The sequence below is a fragment of the Vicugna pacos genome, chromosome 4 (genome assembly GCF_048564905.1).
Source record: "Vicugna pacos chromosome 4, VicPac4, whole genome shotgun sequence".
Taxonomy (NCBI): Eukaryota; Metazoa; Chordata; class Mammalia; order Artiodactyla; family Camelidae; genus Vicugna; species Vicugna pacos.
Window position 1 is genome coordinate 64,352,593 of NC_132990.1, and position 20,582 is coordinate 64,373,174.

The 20,582-nt window shown below is 41.3% G+C and overlaps 1 protein-coding gene across 3 annotated transcripts in view; it reads right to left on the bottom strand.

Annotated features, from left to right (window-relative positions):
- Nucleotides 1-20,582, bottom strand: part of ASTN2 (astrotactin 2) — an 801,670-nt gene that overhangs the window by 516,229 nt on the left and 264,859 nt on the right. For all 3 annotated transcript variants that reach the window (XM_031677473.2, XM_072960007.1, XM_031677480.2), the window contains one exon: nt 5,333-5,440. In XM_031677473.2, the coding sequence (XP_031533333.2) occupies nt 5,333-5,440 (108 nt within the window). The remainder of the gene's footprint in view (nt 1-5,332; nt 5,441-20,582) is intronic.

Genomic DNA, 20,582 nt, shown 5'->3' on the forward strand with positions numbered 1-20,582 from the left:
TCCATTCACCAGGAGCAGTAAAAAGAAGAGGAAAGGAGAGGAAGCCTTTTTTTTGGTCCCAGTAACTGGGGATGGAGTGAGAGAAAACGAGAGGGGCCAGGCCGTAAACCAGCATCCACCCTGAGCACTCGTAATAATTCGAGCACTCGACTAGGAATTTCTTTCATTCATTCATTTATCACTCTTTTGTTCAAAAATATGAACCCAAAGTTGAATTAAAAATATGGACCCATCTCTGTGTTTGGTGTGGGGATGGAAAGCTGGCAGAAGTGACAATCTATGTGCCTATCCTTGAGAAGCCTCTAGTTCAGTGGAGGGTACAGACACTGCCCAGAGTACACGTCGGTAAATGTAAAATTACAGGGGTGATGAAGTCAGCCAAGGGAACAGCACAGGAGCGGATGTAGAATGAAACAGGGAAACAGGGTGTGGGATGACTTAGCTGACACAAGCCATTTAAGTGAAGATGTCAGAGTGAGTGGGAGTGAGTTGGAGGGCAGGAGGCAGCCTTCCAGGAGAGAACATTTTGTGACGGTTCTGGCAGGACAGACGGAGGAGTGCTGGAGAAGAGGCCTGGGCAGCAGAGCAGACAAAGCCCTGGAGAGATGCACGTGGCCAGACCACTCAGGGGCTCGGAGGTGCAGCAAGAAGTTCACATTTCACCCCAAATGCAGAAGGACAGATTAATTCTAAGCAGAGAAGAAGCAACATGATTTCTGTTTACATTTTTAAAATGATCACTCTGGCTGCAGGGTTGAGAATGGATTAGGAACAGTAAGTGAGACCACTGAGAAGGTGATTTTCATCGCTTTTAAGCAAATGATGCAGGGGACAGCCATTAGGATGGTGGCCATGAAGAAAGAGATCTTGTTGCCAGGAGTTGTAGTTATAAAGGAGATGCTCATGTTCCCATTCAATCCCCATAGTTACCCTTAGAGGGAGGCATTGCTACCCTGTCTTACAGATGGAAATGTTAGGATCATTGTTCATGTTATGTGGATGAATAGTGACAGAGTCAAGTCTGGGCCCAGGTCACTCTTCAGCTTCAACTCCTTCAGGAAGCCCTCTCGGACGTCTCCAGTGTTCCTCCATCTCTTTCTTTTCCCTCAAAGCTGCGATAACATCAGGTTATACTCTGTCTTCCAAAGTCTTCTAACATCTTTCCCAGCATGACTCGGCCCCCAGCAGGACCCTCAGGAAGACCTTAACTAGAATTTACTGATTTTCGATTGAACATCTCTTCTTGTCGATTGGGAAAGTGAGACTCAGAGAGGGGCAGTGATTTGGCAAGTCACACAAAAAGCTGGTGACAAATCTAGGACTAGAAACCACTGTTCCTGTCACTGTCGGGTAACCCAAGAGTCCCAGCTTCCTCTGAATACTTCAAAGACAGCAACAGTCAAATACCTCGATCTAAGCCCACATGGCCCTAGATTTGGGGAACACAATCCAGATCCTATTTTCAGATGGATTTCAGATGGTGAATTAATACGGACTTCAAATGCTAGGAGCTCTGTTTGCAAACAGCATAGGGGTCCGCCTTTCCTGGTATACTCAGCTCTTCCTCCCCCCACCTCATTGTACTTTATCGTCTCTTCTGGGTCATAGCCTGGCTGGCCTGCATGGCCCCGGGCAGACCAGTGGGAACTGCGGACTCACTGCATTTTCTAAAGAAGAGCTGGGATGGTGGTAGCAGAGGCTGGGAAATGGGCAGGGATGACGGGGGTTCAGGCAGGCTGGGGATGAAGGCACAGTGAAACAGGATGGATGATAGAGGCTACTCTCATGTCAGGGACAGACACCTTCTCCAAAAAGAGAACCAGGAAAAAGGAGAGGCACTGGCCAGTGAAGGCGCGGTGGTATGGGGCAGACATGCTGCAAAGGGAGTGGGAAGCCAGATACATTTCCAGACACACAGCCAGTCCCATTGGCATGAGTGGGAAGGGACCTCAGAGGCCAAACTCTCCCAGGTTCAGGTAAGAACAGAGGCCTGGATAAAGGGTGTAACTTGACTGAGGTCCCGCCACACGTTGGCAGCAGATCTGAGATTCATGCACACACTCAGTCCTAGGGTGCTTCTTCCTCGGCAGCCTGGCTCCACCACGACCTCTTCTCCCCCTCCTTAACCCCACCTACATGCTTCACTAACTAATTGTAATCCTTAGAACAACCCCTCAGGGCTTTACTTTTCCTGTCCGCTTTTTTTTTTTTTTTTTTTTTTAGATTGGGAAACTAACGCACAGAGAGAGGCTAAGGTTCATGTGCAAGATGGCATCTCTAGTAAGCAGCAGGGCTGGGGTTTAAACTCAGGGAGCCTGCCACAGAATCCATGCTCTTAATACTCTGCTCCATTGCCCTCTCACCCCCAAGGGCTCCCAAACCTCTCCCAGCTCACCTCTGCAACATACATTTTTCCCATCAGGGTAATGATCACTGAAGGTGCCCCAACTCCTGTACAATATATATGAAACAGGGAAAGGTCAGTCTTTCCCAGGTGACCGTGGTGTCTACAGTCCTGGGTATTGGGCTCTAGTCCATCTGGCTGGACCAGAGGCTTTGCCCAGACCAAGTTCACCCTCTATGCTCAACAACCAACCAACCATAGTAGCAGTGGCAACAGAAGCAATAACCTTGACAACACCAACCACAATGTCAGGAGTGCTTTCTCTGCAACCCTGCAGAAGAGTAGGGTAACTCGTGCTCAGGGAATCTAAACTTGCAGTCCCTTCCTTACTCCCTCAATCCCCTCCCTTGTTGTACTGTTTCTCCTTAGCGTTGGCCACCATCTCACATGTTTATATTTTGATATAATACAAACTCCATGATGGCAGGGCTTTTAAAAACTTTTGCTTGGTTTCTGTCCCCATTGCCTGGAAGAGTGTCAGACACATAGTTGGTGCTTAACAAGTATTTGACATATTTATGGAAGAAAATAAGGGAAGGAGAAAAGAAGGAAGGATTCACTAGGAAATAGCTGGAGAAAAGAGCAGAGTGGTGGGAGGAGAGGGAGGAACAGAAGAGACCAAAAAAAGGATAGAGAAGGAGAAGACAGAGGGACACAGGAGAGAAAAAAAGAAAAGGCACTACTATATACAAGAGCTAAACAACCAGGGCCTACTATAGAGCACAGGGAATTATATTCAATACCTTGTAATAACCTATAATGAAAAGTATATATTACATTGTCAGTTATATATGTGTAACTGCATCACTTCGCTGGACACCTGAAACTAACACATCAATGTAAATCAGCTATACCTCAATAAAACAATAAAAAGAAACCCACAAAAAAAGAAAAGACAGAAGAATGAGGAGGAGGAAGCAGTGACAGATGAGGGAGGAAAGAAGAGAGGAAGGAGAAGAGTAAAAGAAAAAAAAAAAGAAGTAAGATTGATAAGAAATATGCAAGCAAACAAATCCAAATATGGAGAAAGAAGAGGAGACGGAGAAAGGTGTGGTGGAACCGGAGGTGGAGGGAGAGGGACTTGCTATTAGTGGACAGTAAGTGGAGGAGAGGGACGAAGCAGCTTTTGTTTTCCACTGGTAGGAGGGGAAGGAAGGAAGGTGTGTGTGTTCATGGGGTGCATCACAGCCCATGGCATCCCCATCATCCTGGAAACACAGCCCTGCCTTTTGGAGTGTATGGAGGTACTGGGCCAAATCACTTATCTCAAGTCCTGCAGCTTGCCTTTGCTTTTCTTTTTTAAGTTTAACTCCAGTTTACGAGGGGCACGCTCAATGATAGATGCTTTTCCAATTAGCTGTAAAGAGCCCGGTCCTGCAGAGGAGACCCACCAACTTCCCCAGCCCTAATTCTGGCTGTTGTACTGGGAGAGGAAGAAGACAGATCAAGAATCATCCATCACCAACTTCTAAATTTCCAATGCAGCAGACACCAGAAAGCTGAGGCATGGGAAGTGTAAGAGGCAAGCCCACTTATTCTAACATCAGCAGAGGCTGCAAGGCCATCCCAGGTGATGTGTCAAGGGAGACACTCTCCTTACAAGGCCTTTGTGGTGAAAGGCACCAGGAGTAGAGAGATATGGAAAGCAACAAACAGAACCGAAAGAACATGAATGATGTCCACTTTATCTGCCCTTAGTATGTATCAGGTGCCATGATACATTTTTAAACAGAACCAAAATTCATCTCTGAGTCAATGAGACAGTTCCAAGACCCATTTCACAGAAGAGAAAACTGAGGTATTGGGTGGGTAGATAACTTGCGCAGCAGCCAAAGGCACCCAGAGAAGCTATGTGATCTATGCCTATTGAAGGTCCATCACACATGCGTAGGGCTGTTTTGTGAAGAAGACTTCCCCTGCTCTCCCCTACCACAGGTACATCCTCAGCCCACTTCCGTGCAGAGCTGGAGGTGGTGGTGGGGGGCACAGGCTGCCACATGCCTGCATTAGCTGCCATCATGTTTGTCAGAGGACCTCCCTTCTCTCCAGGGCCTGGTCTAAGCCCACAGATCTGCCCTTAATCACTGGCATGAAATACATGTTTGCACCCTAAGTTCTCTCCCAAGATTGCAATCTTGAACTTGCTACTTTGTCATCCTTCTAAAACACTCAAGGATGAGGTGTCCTATTCCCAGGTGACTGCATGACATATGATCCATTTTCTCTCCAGAGCACGTTTTACCAGAGAGAACGATGGACCTCGGCCACAAGGTCTAGCTCTTTAAGGGGGTTCCACTTCAGCATTCTGACATATCCTGACATTAAGTGGCATTGTGAGAAAAAAAATTATGCATCGACACTGATTCTGTCTGCTGAAAACACACTGTCTAGAGAGTCACAAGGAGTCCTGTTTATAGAAACCAACTGAATAACTTTCTGTCTGGTCTCTGTGTCAGATAAACACCATTTCCTGAATAAATGCTGGTTTTATCACATAGACCCTGTGCATTCTACTGCTGAGTATGTTACCTTTTGCACTTTGGTTGCTAAGAATCTCTGAGTTAAGCTGTCAGCTCCTTCTGAGAACTTCACAACACAGCACAGCATGGATTACCGTGCACACATCTGAGCTGAGTTTGAATAACTTTCCTTACTCCTATTTTCCTTTCCATCTGATTCTCTATTGTGATGATTTTTTTTGTAAAAAAACTGCATAAACTTAAAAAAATCCCCAAATCCTTTGAAAAATGGGGTAAGAAAGAAAGCAAATAAAGGATGGGCAATCAGGGTACTGAATGCCAAGCTCAGGGTTAACTGGATCAGCACCAGGCTGAAGAAAATCCAGGGTTTGTCAAGAAGCACAGAATCTGTTTCCCAGGTTTTCCTCCTAAAACCCTGGTTCTGGAACCTTCCCAAGGACTCCGTTACCTTTGCTGCGGCGACGGCTGCGGTACTGCTCCGTGTAGAACGTCAGCTGCGTTTCGTCGTCTGCCTCTGAACCCGACGTCCCCTTGGTCCTCCCAAAGCTGATGCCCCCTGTGCAGGAAGCACAATTCATCTGTCATCACAGGCCTCCAGAAGCTATTAAATCCCTCATCCGTCCCAAAGGTCAGCAACCCCATCCCCAGACCCTTTTCTGTAAATCCCAAGGGACCCAGGAGTCGGCATGATTTACAGGAGGAGCTCAGGCTCTGCAGTGATGTGGATCTAGGTTCTAACTATGGGCTTGGCAGCCTCGGGGCTGTGTGACCTTGAGGAGATGCCTCATCTTTCTGAGCCCTGGGTTCTTTCTTTCCAAGTCAGGGACCATCACTATTAACCTTGTGGGGTTGCTCTGGAGATTAAAGGAGATAAGATACGTAAAAGACCCTGCCGGGGTGGGTGTTGAGTAACTGATAGGTATATTGTTATGATGATCCAGCCTCTAAGGAAACACTCCAGGCAACTTAATTTCACACACATTTCAGTCAAGTGCTTACTATACACCAGGCCCAGAGTCAGACACGGGAGAAGCAAAGATAGAAACCACCAGTCCTTGCCAGCCAGGGGATCATAAGCCAGTCACAGGGACAAATGGGATCTTAAGGAGCCTTTATTATAATTCATGGCCATGTTTCCCACACAGTGAGACACCGGGAATATGGGAGAGAGCAATCCATCCCAGCACGGAGGGCCCGGGAAGGCTTTACAGAGGAAGGGAGATTGAGGTCAGGGCTGGAAGGATGGAGGGGCTTCCATGGTGGAAAATGGAGTTGGAAGGAGAGATAAGAGCTGGAGCATCCCTGGGGCGGGGTGGGGGAGGAGGCAGCAGGGGTGGAGTGCTGACTGGGAAGGAGTGGAAGTCCCCGAGTGCCACACCGAGGACAGGGACTAAGTTTGGGATGTCGGAAGCTTCTGAAGCAAGAGAATCAGTTCATCAGCTGCACATGCCAGGAAGGACATGATGGTGGCTCACAGGTCTCAGAATGGGTGCCAGGGAGGGCAAGCAGCTAGGAGGCTCAGCAATGGCCCAGGTGAGAGGAGGTGGGGGTCTGGGTAAGGCCAGGGGTGGTGAGGATGTGGAGGAAGAGATGAGCGCAAGGGATGCCTCAGAGACAAACTCAGAGGAACATGGAGGGGAAAGGGCAAGGCTTCCATATGCAGCGAACAACTGATCACAGAAACAATAAAGAAAAAAGCCTAGAAAGAAATATATCAAAATACTAATAGCAGTTAATTCTACAGGGAGAAATATGGGTAAGTTTTATTTCCTCTGTGCTTTTCTTTCTGTTTATTGTAAAAAAAAAAAAAGTTCAGGATGTAGAAAAAGAAGGATGAAAGGGTCAGGAAACTCTTTATCCCAGAGAGGAAATGGCTATAAGAGAGCCTCAGAGCATGGTGGGGGTGTGGGGTGGGCAGAGCAGGGAGCAAGAGGGACCTTGGTTTGGAAAACTGTTTAGTGGAAGGAACTCAGATGCCTACGTCAACAGACTGTCTCTGGGAGGACACTCAAGGATCTGGTAAACGTGGTTGTCCTGGATGGAGAAGTAAGTGGCCGAGGATGGAGATGGAGGAAGATGCCTTTCCCTATATATGCTGTGTATCTTTTGGCTCAAGCACCATGCAAACCTATCAGCTACTGCAAAACTTCCACCTGAAGAAAAGAAAGGCATAATTAGAGGGAAATGTTATTCAGTCCATGTAAGGATTTACTCTGTCATTTCCTCTGCTGGGGCATCGGCAATGATGTTCAATACACAGAAACACCACTTTCAGACACACTTTCTGCTATATAATTATTATGCATTTATTCATTCCAGCAACGTCTTCAGCAATCTACTAAGTACCCAGAAGATGTCTATACATTATTGCATACAGTTCTCATCATGACATATTCATGGGGAAGGTGTAATTAACAACTGAGACAATAATACAAAGACACAGAGACATGCAAAGGTGAAGTTACCTGCCAAAAGTCATACAACTGATGAGTAGGAAAGCTACAATTCAGGGCCACACTGCCCAGCTCCAAGTCTTGGCTCTCTGGTATGCAAGTTGCTTTCCTGGGAAGCAACTTGAGAGGGAAGCTTAGGGAAGACAGATTGTTCTTTAAGCATCAGGTGTCAAGTGCTGTGTTATGAGCTTTGCATATGTCATCTCATTCAAACTCATAGTCCTCATAAGAGGGAGGCAACATGATGCTCACTTTATAGATGAAGCAACCAAGGTTCAGGAAGGGAAAGTGATTTGGGAACAATGAGTGAAGTTGAACTTGGTACTCAGGTATGAATGATGGCCAAGCTCAAAATTTTAACCATTGTGACACTATCTCTCAGTTTAATAGTCTATAAAATGGAAAAATTAATACTCGCCACCCTCCTTTTTGGAGACAGTATGTTGTAATGGATGGTAGAGTATGAAGGAGAACAGAATTTGATCACTGTCCCCAAATGTGTCTCAGGGACATGGTCTGTCCCCATCTGTCAGTGCAAACCTTCCCAATCCCCAGAAACTAGGAGTTGGGCCTGGAGACAGCAGAAGACTCCAGATTCTACCAGATGCAATTCCCCACTTAAAGACTCTCCTTTGAAATGGAGTTGGCAGATGCCCCATGGAGATTCTGGAAGCAATGGAAGAGCAGAGGTCTCACAGACCAGCAGACTTCTAAAAATGCCATTAAAATATTTCACTGTTACAGAAAGAGGAAGGAAGGAAGGAAGGAAGGAAGGAAGGAAGGAAGGAAGAGGGAGGGGCTGAGGGAGGGAGGGGTAAGGAGGAAGAGGAAGTAGTGGGGGGAGGGAGGACTTTTTTTCATCTACGCGTAATTCTTGGCCAAGGGGAAAACCAAGGCATGTGATAAAATAGCCGCCTTATGTACAGGAAGCATCTGTCATACTTCCTGCTGTGTTTGGGTAGCAGAGAAAAAGGGAGGTGTCGCCTGTCAGGAGTCTACCCCAGGCCCTTCCCACATCCCCTTTCACATCACTGCAGTCCTTTTAAACATTCCAACTAAGTCCTCCCTCCTTTCCTTCCTCTCCTCCTCTTTCTCCTCTTCCTTTGTCTCCCAAGCAAATGACATGCTGCGCTCCTTCATGGTGAACATGGCAGATAGGATGCAGACAAGTCTTTCCTTACTGGGACAGTCCAGTGGTGGGGGGACAGAAAAGTTACTGGGCAATTCTAATATAATAAGAAACGCTAACCCTTCCATAGCACCATCTCTCTGCCAGGCACAGGTCTCAACCCTTTACTTGCATTGCCTTGTTTAATCCTTACAATAACCCTAGGAAGTAGGCTAAACTTTTCATTCCCATTTTAACGGATGAGGAAATGAAGGCATGAGGAAATTAAGTAATCTGCCCAGGGTCACACAGCTTGTGAGCAGCAGACCCACGATTCAAACCCAGACAGTGGCTGCAGTGTATTCCCTTAGCCCTCATGCTGTGTACAATAAAATATGAGTAAAAACCTCATTTAATGTCCACAGCCATCCTTACAAGGAAGGCATTATGAACCTTGTTTTACAGATGAATAAGCCCTGCCTCAGAGAGGTGATGTGAGGTGTGAATGAGCAAGCTGGGATTGAAAACAGTCTGCCTGCAAAGCCTGCCTCATGGCTAAAATTAGCTGAGAAATTGTGTGTGCATGTGAGTGTGTGTGAGTGTGCATGTGAGTGTGTGCAGAGGGAGCGTGGCAGCAAAAGCTTGAGGACCTGACCTCTGAGGATTAGCAGGTCTGTTACTTGCCCCCAGCACCAGGGCACATTTTCCACTTCCCACTGCTCCTCCCTGGAACATCGGCAACTGTATTATTGGTAGGAATTCTGGTCAGGCTCAGCTAGATCTTATTGATGCCTCCATCATTCCACATGTTCATGTACCCCAAGACTATGCCCCTGCTTCTCCAGGTGCCTCCTCCAATCCTACACCTCTGACCTTCATCTCCCTCCTATAAGTACCAAGGCACCACTTTCAGAATGGAAACTGAGGCTCAGAGATGCTGCCTCTACCTCAACCTGTCCAATAAAAATAAAATGCAAGACACACGTAATTTGAAATGTTTCAGTAGCCACAGTAAAAAAGTAAAAAAATAAATAAACAGGTGAAATTAATTTTGGGGATACACTGGATTTAACTAATATACTCAAAATACCATCATTCCAACCTGTAATTAACATAAAATTATTATTCATGAAACATTTTATATACCATTCACAAGTTTTCAAAATCCAGTGTATTTTTTTTGCTCACAGCACATCTCAACACGGACTAACCATATTTCAAGCACCCATTATATTGGAAAGCACAGTTCCAGAGGCACTTATGTGATTCCCGAGTATAATTAAGGGATGGAACCTGGGCACAGGAGAGAGATGAATAAGCCACAGGCCCCACTAAGGTGCTGAATCTTTTTCTATAATGTGACCTGGATGAAAAATGGTGTAGCTCAGATTCCATTAAAAGACAATAGTCATTGTCTCTGCCCTTGGGCACTTAGAGTCTAGCAGGTTTCTACATTGATTTAATCTATGCGTCATGAGAGGTAATACACTTCTGCACAAAGAAATTAGGGTACTGGAGTCCGATATGAGTTCTAACCCTAGGTCCCACTTATTAGCTCTGTGGGCTTGGGCAAGGCACCCAACCTCTCTGAATTCATCTTGAAAAGGGGAACAGTAGCTCTCCGATCACATGGTCATTATGAGGAAAATGAGACAGTGTATGTAAACAGCACAAAGACCAAAGAAGTGAGAGTGAGGGTACACTCCTCATTTAGTCAATGCTTGTTTACATTTCATAAAAGAAATGGATGTGCTTCTGAGTGGGAGTGGTGACTCTCTGCCTTCAGTGACATTGTAGGGAGGTGGCAGCCACCCAAGGCATACAGCCTCTGAGTGTCCATATAATCTGAAAAGGCCACAGGCCAATTACAGACTGACTTGGAGATGATTCAGACGGATGGAAAAGAGCCCCCTCTGCTAGCATTTTAATATGAAATTGGTGATTTAGTGACCCAAAGTGCAACCATTAATTATATAGAGCTGCTCAAGTATTCCTAGTTAGGGGCTGAGAGAAAGTGAGAATGGTCAGAGCCTGGCAAGAGGAAAGGAGAGGGGCCGGCAGCTCCTTTGCCCACATTTCACAGGTTCCTGGCTCTTCTGGTCCTGAGTGGCCTGGGATGGAGCCATGAAGATGGGCCAAGCACGTACCACAGCAGGCTAAGCACCGCTCTGGGCACTTTGTATGCAGTATCCCACCCATACCTGTCACGGGGTCTGAGAGGTAAGCACCATCCCAGTTTTACTGAGGGACAAACCAGCCTTCAGAACCTCAATATTGCTTATCTAAGATCACACAAATCATAAATGGTAGACTCCACAAATTTGAATCTGACTTTTGTCTGATTTAAAAACCTTCTGTTCTAGACAGATTCACAGACACAGAAAACAAACTATGGTTACCAAGTGGGAAAGGGGGTGGGAAGGGATAAATTAGAAGTTTGGGATTAGCAGATACTAACTACTATATATAAAATAGGTAAACAACAAAGTCCTACTGTATAGCACAGGGAACTATATTCAATACCCTGTAATAAACCATAATGGAAAAGAATATATATATATATATATATATATATATATACACATATATATATATATATATATAAACTGAATCGATTTGATGTACACCAGAAACTAACACTAAATCAACTATACTTCAATAAAAAACAAACCAAGAAAAACCTTCTGTTGTCATGAAAAGATCAGTCATTCATCAACAGGGAAATCCAAATCAAAGCCACAATGAGATAGATACCCTTCACATACACTAGGTTGGCCATAAGCAAAACAATGAGAAAATAACAGGTGTTGGAAAGGAAGTAGAGAAATTGGAACCCTCCTGCATTGCTGCTGGGAATCTAAAATACTGCAGCCACTGTGGAGGACAGTTGGACAGTTCCTTAAGAAATTCAACATAAAATTATCTCATGACCCAGTAATTCTGCCCTTAGGCATACCCGAAAGAACTGAGGAGAGGGTATTCAAATAAATACTTGGACATCAATGTTCACAGCAGCACTGCTTACAGCAGTCAAAAGTGGAAGCAACCCAAATGTCCATCAACTGATGAATGGATACACAAAATGTAGTATATTCATACAGTTGAATATTATTCAGCCATAAAAGAAATGCTGACATGTTACAACATGTGTGGACCTTGCAAACAGCATTTTGGTTCTTAGCAAAACACTTCGCTAAGTTAAAAAATCCAGACATAAAAGGTCATATATCATATGATTCTATTTATAGAAAACATAAGAAATAACTAAACCCATAGAAGCAGACAATAGTGGTTGCCAGGGCTGGGCAGAGGGAGGAGAGGAATCAGGAGTGATTGCTAATTAGTATGGGGTTTCCTTTTGGTGTGATGGTAATGCCCTGGAACTAAGTAGAGCTGTTGGTTGCACAAACCCCTGAATGTATTAAATGACAACAAATTTCTAATGAGGATGCAATTAAGATATTCCAGACACGATGCTAAGCCCTCTATATGAAAATGATCTCAATTTTGCTAATAAATAAACTGAAATATTCAGAAGTTTTTAGATGCTTTCCCAAGACGACATAGATAGTTGGTAGCAAAGAGAGACCTGACCCTAGGTTTGCTCTGGGGTAAATCAGGGCATTTGAACCACTCGAAAGCCATGCTGGAAAAGGCTGGAGCAGTTGTTAGGTGCATGGTCTTTCCCAGGCTTGAGAATTAACTCATTGCTCTTTGAAAATCCACTTTCCCTGACTGGGCTGCCCTGTTCACAGACCTGTTCTGTCAGCTCCTGGTAGGCCCACCCCTCCACACTCCATCTCCCGCACTCTTGGTATCATGATGGATGGTGGTGACATGTTAAATTATTCAGACTCCATGTCTTCCTCGAGCTGGTGACAGCGCTATTGCATTTTTAGATTGCCCAGAAATGCACCAGATAGAGAAATATGTAGCTTGGGAATGCAAAAGCCCATATGACCCCCACCGTCCAGGGAATACAAATGGTACCAGTCATGGGAAGAGGACAAAAGTGGCTAAACTTTCCATGCCCCCTAAACCACACAACTCAAAACTGCTTGGAGCTCTAGGGCTAAGCTATAGATGTTCACACACATCCACCACTTGCAGATGCTCTGACCACAAATGCTACCAGTCATCAGGCACCGTTATACATCAGCACAGTGCCAGGCACTTTGCCCAGAGGTGACCAGTTGTATTCCTATAACTCCAAGGTGGAAACAGAGGCTGGGAGAGGTGGCATTCCTTGTCTGTAGTCACATAGTCAGGAAGTGGCAGGATCTGGATTCAGACTCGGGTTTATTTGATTCCTAGGGAAGAAGATTCTGCAGAATTCTTTGAGGTTCATGTTGAATTTTTTTTAAGTTGGTCTGTATGGTTAAAAAATAACTTTATGGTAAAATGTAATTAAACATATTTGTTTATAATTTCAGAAAAAGAAATGGATATGACCTAGAGACCCATTTATAGGTGACTGCTTAAAAAATGTTGGCATATTTCTAATACAGACTTTTCATGAGACCATTAAATACAGTGACATAAATCTCTATTTACTGACATGCAAACCTCTCCCTAATACACTGTTGAGTAGAAAAGTATACAGAGAAGAATGCAAAAAAGGGATTCCCTTTGTGTAAATTTATACACACTTCCTGATATTTGGTGTGAATTCCATGGAGTGTGTGTAATAAAAAATAAATATATTTTAATTTAAAAAATAAAGAAGAGGAAAGTAAAAGTCATTTTGAGATGTTCATGATCTAGGGTTATGAACCAAGCTTAAAAAAGCTTATTGCAAAACTGTAATTGCAGAATGATCCTATTCTGTTTTAAAAATACACACACACATAAAGCATATAAATGTATGCATATATATATAGGCATGCATAAAAAGATATTGAAAGAAATATATTAAGGTGTTCTAGTGGTTATTCCCTGGGTAGTAAAATTTGGAGTATTTAAAACGTTTTTCTTATTGTTGCTCATCTGCATTTTATAATTTTCCTGTAATGAACATCTATAGGTTGGTAATTTTAAAAAAGACATTTAATAGAAGTTACTTTTTTTTTTTTCATAGATTGTCTTTATTGCTTCAGCTGAAGCTATTCCTTACATGACCTTTGGCGTAATATAGTGATCATTCCACTATCCAAGAAAGGACAAATCTCAATTTATCCCCAAATTTTGACCCAAAGAACTATCTATGGAGGAGAAGCTCTCCAATCAAGCTCAACTCAGTATTTCATGAAAACAAAGCTTTGTCGTCTGGAATATCCCACTGCTTCCTTTGGGAGGCTGTATTTTCCAAAAAGAGTCAAAACAAAATTCCTCATTCCCTCTTCTGCAGTGCAATTTTTGCCACTCCCCTATCAAAGGTGGAGGCTAATTTTTCTCCCCTTGAATCTGGGCTGCCTTGGGGATGTGTCTTTAATAAAGAGGTATGGCTGTGCATAACCTCTAGGACTGGATCATAAAAGGTGATACATCTTCTGCCTGGCTCTCTTGACATGCTGATTCTCTAGGTATCACTCCGTCTTTGGAAACTGCCACTGCACTGTGAGAACCCTTAGCCACAAGAAGAGGTCAAGTTTAAGTGGTCCAGTCAACAGTCACACCGAGACCAGCTTTCAGGACATCTCAGTCTGGGTGGCAAAAATGTGGGAGAAGAAGTTTCTAGTGGATTCAGCCTCCCGCCACCTTAGTCACGTATTTCCAGGGGGGTCATGGTCATGGTGAAGCTGAGACAATCTATCTTCCCTTGTTGTTTATGAATTCTTGACTCTAGAATCCATGAGCAGTCACTGAGTTTGGGGTGGTGTATTATGCAGCAGAAGGTAACCAGAACACTCTCCTTGTCTAGTCCTACAAAAATATCCACACTCCTTCCACCCATCACCATGTGGCAGATCTGGGCAATGGAAAGATGAACTGGATGTCCAGAGACCTAAGTCTTATGTCTGTCCTGTTACTAACATACTGTATGAATTTTAAAAAGCATTAACATCTAGTAAATACTACATAACAACACATTAATTTCTTCCCAAAGACAGTAATTCATTGGACTCTCACAATAACTGGATGAGATATTGTTATTCCCATTTGAAAGAAAAGGAGACTGAGAGTCAGAGACACCACAAGTGACTTGCTCAAGGTCCCATAGCTTATACACAGCAGAGCAAAGACTAAAATACAGTGGCAGGTCCAGAAGGTATAACAGAGTAAGAGAGCAGATTCAGGTCGGTGAGGCTGGCCAGGAATCAAGTTCCTTGAATTCCCACCCTTCAGATTCTATCGAGCTTTTTGGAATCATAGGCTCAAGCTGTTTAATGACCTCATACAATGGGCCTTCAGCTGTCTGAAGACTGCTCATTTGCCCATTTATAATCTTTCTATCCAAGCTAAATAGTCCTACCATTAGCTATTCATTATATCATGCATTTTACAAAAATCATGAATTTTGGGGGGGGGGTTATAGAGTCAATGCCTATTTATTGTAGAACACTGAGGGGAAAAAAGTAAGAAAGCACAAAGAAGAAAATAATAACAAGTCAAATACTATTACTCCCAACTGACTTTCTCTTTATCTTTATTACCATTTATATGAATGTGTTTTTACAACTGGATTTTATTATCTTATAACATGAGAAGTACATTTTGTGAGTTTTGTTAAAAATATCTAAGCATATATTGATCTACTCCTTTATGTCAAAAATACATTTGGGGATCCAATCATATGCTTGGTACTCTTTTGCTGTTATATAAATTACATATAAATAAATTACATATATCATATATGTTGCCATAGGCATACATCTAGATCTGTATTTAGATGTGTATGTATATCAATATGTTCATTTATACATGTACCTATACCTAGATCCACCAAACTGTTAATAGTGATTTTCTCTAAATACTGATATTTCTTCTTTTTGCTTACCTCTTTTTTTTCCTTTTAGAAAAAAATGAACTGAGATAGCTTATGGAATTAAAACAAAGCTAAATAAAATATCATACACATTACCCTATGCTATTAAGTATTGACTCCAATATCCTTTAATCCCTGCAATATATTCTACTCTATCAAAGTTTTATAATTTTTCATCAATTCCCTATTGTTTAAATTTTATGTTGTTTCCAATTTTTCATTATAATATTGCATCACACATTCCTAAAGATAAATGTTTTTACACATTCCTGTAAATCCATGTGTAGAATTTTCTTGAGAGTAAAAAGATGAATTGCTGGGCAAAGGGTATTGACATAGTTGAAGTTTTTGATCCATAATGTCATGATGTCCTCCAGAAAGGTTCGACCAGTTTCTTCCTGATCAGCTGTATATAGGAGTGATTAATTCACTACATCTTTTATAACACTGAGGATGAGTGAAAACACTAATCATTGTTTTCCAATCTTGGTGATTTTGATGTGCATCCCAAATTTCAAATTCATTTTTTCAGATTCTTTTCTACTCCAGTTTACTCAACTCTTTCTTGGATTCTGATGTCCAGAACTAGTCATGCTAACCCAGGTGTGTTCTGGCCTACACAGAGCAGAAGGGTGCTATCACCTCCCCTTTTCTGAACATGAGACTTACAATAATGAAGCCCAGGAATGTTTCTTTTTTCCTGGCAGCTGACTTGTATTCAGTATGCCCTCGGTTCTTTGTTCAGACACACAGCAAATAAATCTGGTCTTTCCCATCATGTATTTATAAAATTGATTTTCTAAAACCAAAGTAAAGAACAATTTGCATTATCAAATTTTATCTATATGTTCTGGCCCTTTCTTCTTATGTCTTGGGATATTTTTGGTCCTAATCCTGTGATCTCATGTTTTCATCATTCCCTAACTACATGCCCTCTATGAACTGGATAAATATGAAGAAGAGCAGGAGGTAAGAAAAGGAATGAAGGATTACTGAGTGTCTGCAACATGTCAAGCCACAGACTAGAAGTTTGTGTAAGTTAAATTCATACAGTACATATAACAGTATAATGAAGTTGCTGCCGATATCTTTGTTTTAAATGCTAAGAAACTGATGTGTGCAGGGATTACCTGTCTTTGGCAAGGCCATACAGACAGTAAGGAGAAGGGATGGACTGGGAAGTCTGACTGGTAAATGCTGTTCTCAGGGTTCCATGCCAGGTCTTCCCTTATCTCAGGTGAGGACATCAGAGTTAAAAGGAACTTTGTGGAGAACAGAATTTGATAGCTCATGGCTAAAGGACTCTCTTCAAAATGATATCAGGCCCTGAATGAAAACTCTCTGGAAACATGTAACTGAATAAAACTGACTACACTATCAAGCACTCTACAATTTCCTCCTTTGCAAATCAACAAAAAAAACATTGTTCATTCAATAAATATTCATGGAGAGCCTATAACATGCTAGGATATGCAGTGGGAAGTGAAACAGAAATAGTCTCTCCCATCATAGAACTTGAACTTAAGGGGAAAGATAGAATATTTGGATAAACACATGTAAAAAGCAACAGATCTGAGAAGCTTTGTCAAATGTCCTGCTGACTATCAGAAATCTTGTTCTGTGGTATCTCCCTGATCTTCCTGTGCAACAAATCTATCCACAGGGGAATAGCAATTTGCCTGGTATAATTTTTTCTTGGTGAACCCAAGGTGGCTTCTAGTGCTCCCAGCTCCTGTTCCCACACATTCACTATGTAAGTTTGACAAATGATCTTATTGTTCTTAAGAAACACAACGAAGTTTCAAAAGTGCTTTACCACCTATTCAAAAGCATGATTAGATTCTCCCTTTTCAGAATTTTGGAAGCCTCTCTACCTATCTTGATTCATCCAAAAGTATAACTCTGTGGTTCTGAAACATATCTTCAAATTATTTTAGCCCTGGAAAAGTAATTTACTTAGGTTTGAGACCAAAATTGAGGCAGACACTTCAAAATGAATACTTAGTTCCTCCTCTGTGTGTTAGAACTCCATTCCTTATGAAACATCTTTATTCTCCCTTTCCTACTTTTCAGATTTTTTCTTGCTATAAGTGACAGATCTGACAGACTCAGAATGAATTTAGTTTTATACTTTCATCTGGTAATAAGGTTTCAGTTGTTTCATGCAATGGGACAATCATTTTCTTGTTCTTATTGTTTCAAAAGCAATTTCAAAAGCTTGTTTTATTTCTGTTTATTTCCTTTCAAATTTGCCCACCATGCATTGACAAATCTGAAATCTCAGCCTTTCTGAGAGTATTTTCATAAATTTAGGCTAAACTGTTATATATATTTGGCCTTTTTCCCCCTCTCTGTTAGTTTCCTGTGCAAATATAGCTTCCCCCTCTATGCTCCCCAAATTCCTCCTTCATTGTAGTTTTCTGTGACTATTTGTTCAGAATTTCATTTTTCAGAGTCTTCCTCTCTGTAACACATCTATTTCATTTTAGAGTCTCTGGTCATAGAATCAGAAAAATCTATCCTCCAGCATTAAAATATTATCTGTATATGTGTTCATAAATTCTTGGTTGTAATTTTTCATCTCTTGAAATAGAAATGTTATTTCTTGGTTTAATAATATCCAGTGCTGGCAAGGGTTTTATGAAATGATCATTTTCCTAAATTGCTGCAAGCAGTGCAAATTTGTACAGCCCTTTTGGGAAGCAATTTGGCAATATAAAAAAGAGCCTTAAAAAAATGTCCATCCCTTTGACCCACTTCTGGGAATTCACCCTAAGGAAACCATCCTAAATATAGAAAAGGCTTTATGCAGCATTTCACTCATAATGCAGGTGTTATTTATAAAAATAGAAAAACGTGGAAAATAGCCTTAAAGCCCAACTGGAGGGGAATAACGAATTATGATGGAATATTAAATGGGTCTTGATGAAGATAAAATATTGAAGAAAATATTTGTGTCTGTCCAATATCAATTTTGAGAAAGGAGGGTAAAAAACAAATTATATATTATAAAGTGATAATTACCGACTATAGCAGAGATTTTGCTTATGACATAAAGGAGTAAGATATTAGCAGATCAACCCTCTTGTAGATAGCAACAATAAATTTTGGATAAAACACAAACAAACAAAACACTACCTAAGGCTCTGGAAAGTAAATAAAAGCAGGTATGTTCTGGAAAGGAGTAGAAACTTAGAGAAAGCAGGTAGCATCAGGGGAATTTCTCATGTTTCAGGCTTGGTCATGTCAGTAGTCTAGGGTAGTTCATCTCAGGCCAACTGAAACACCAGGACAAAGGTCCTCCTGGACTGAGAAGCCAGTGGACGGACCCCAGATCAACCAAGGCCACTAGGGAGTGAGGGAGGAATCCAAAACAAAATAAAACAAAACAAAACAGAGAGGGACCCAGAGAAGGGTCTCATAATCTGTGTGTAATCTCTGCCCACATCTCTGGCTGACCTCTGAACCACACAATGTGTAAAGGAGACTCCAAATCAATCAGTTCAAGAAAAAAATAATAATAATCGAATTTGAGCTGCTGCTCACCACAGGCAAGACAGTTGGAGCCTAACCAAGTTCACTGCCTGCAAAAACAAAACAGCAGCATTCTTTGGAGAAACAGAATCCAAGAATCTTCACACAATAAATTCACAATTTCTAGAATTCAATCCAAAATGATTCAACATATAGTGAAAGTTTCATCCATTCCCAAGGGAAAAGACAATTAGAAAAGGCCAATCTAAGATGATCCAGATGGACGAAGATTTCAACACAACTACTATAATTGAGCTCAGTGGGGTAAAGAAGAAGGTAATTATAATGAACAAAAAATATAGCACTTAGGAGCAAGAAAATTATACACACACATACATATAGCAAATGAAGATTTTTAGAAGCAAAAATGAAAGATATATGCATTGTTTTTAATCACTGGATGGTATTAACAGAATGAATAAAAGAGTAAATAGTCATTGGCATTGAGGATAAATTAATACAAATTCTCTAATCTGAAGAGGAGAAAGATTGAAAAAAAATTAAACAATGTTAAAGAAAGACATGGGACAATATCAACAGTTATAAATATAGATAAATGGAGCCATAGACAGCAAGGAGAGAAAAAAGAATAGTCATTTTTTAATTTAAACAAATAATGGTTCAAATGTACTAAATTTACTATAAGATATAAACTAGAAAATTCTTAAAGCTCAGGGAACAGGATACACATGAGAGAACAAAAAAAAAAGCCTGTGTTTATAGTCAAATGACTGAAAATCAAACACACAGAAACATCTTTATTTCAGCCATTTAAATATGGCAAGAAAAAGAAAGAAAAAGCATACAGATTAAAAAGGTAGAAATAAAACTATATTTGTTTGCAGATAACATGATTATTTAGAAAAATAATTATAAGAAATCTATAAAACAACCATTAGAATAAGTGACTTTAGCATGGTTGAAAGATGAAGGTTTACTATACAAAAGTTAATTCCATTTTTATATATAGGCAGTAGACAACTGGAAAATAAAATTTAAAAAACAATTCCACACAATAGTGCAAGAAACCCTAAACTACTTAATAATAAGTTTAACAAAAGGCATGCAAGATTTCCTCGATGAAAACAACATGAAACTGCTAAGAGAAATTAAAGAAAACCTTAATAAACAGAGAAATATACCATGTTTGTGGATTTCAAGACTCAATATTGTTAAGACATCATTTATGCCCTATTTACCTATAGGTGAAATGAAATCCTACTTATAATCTCAGCAGTTTTCTTTTTTGGGTAGAAATTGACAAAGTGATTCTAAAATTTATATGGAAGTGTAAATAACCTCAAATAGCCAAGCAATTTTAAAAGAGGACAAAATTAGAGGACTTACACTACCTCTTTTCAAGGTTTATTATAAAACTAGTAACCAAGACAGTGCATTACTAGCCAGAGGATAGGCATATAGATCAATACAACAGCTTAAAAAGAGTTCAGAAACATACACAACTGATTTTTTAAAAAGTCGTCAAATAAAAGTCTTTTCAACAAATGGTGCTGGAACAAAAGGAGAGCCATATGCTGGAGGAAATGAACACAGGCCCTTAGTTCATGCTGTATACATATATTAACTCAAAATGGATCCTAGAGCTCAATGTAAATTCTAACACTATTAGCCTTCCAGTAGAAAACAGGAGAAATGCCTTCCTGGCCTTGGGGTAGGC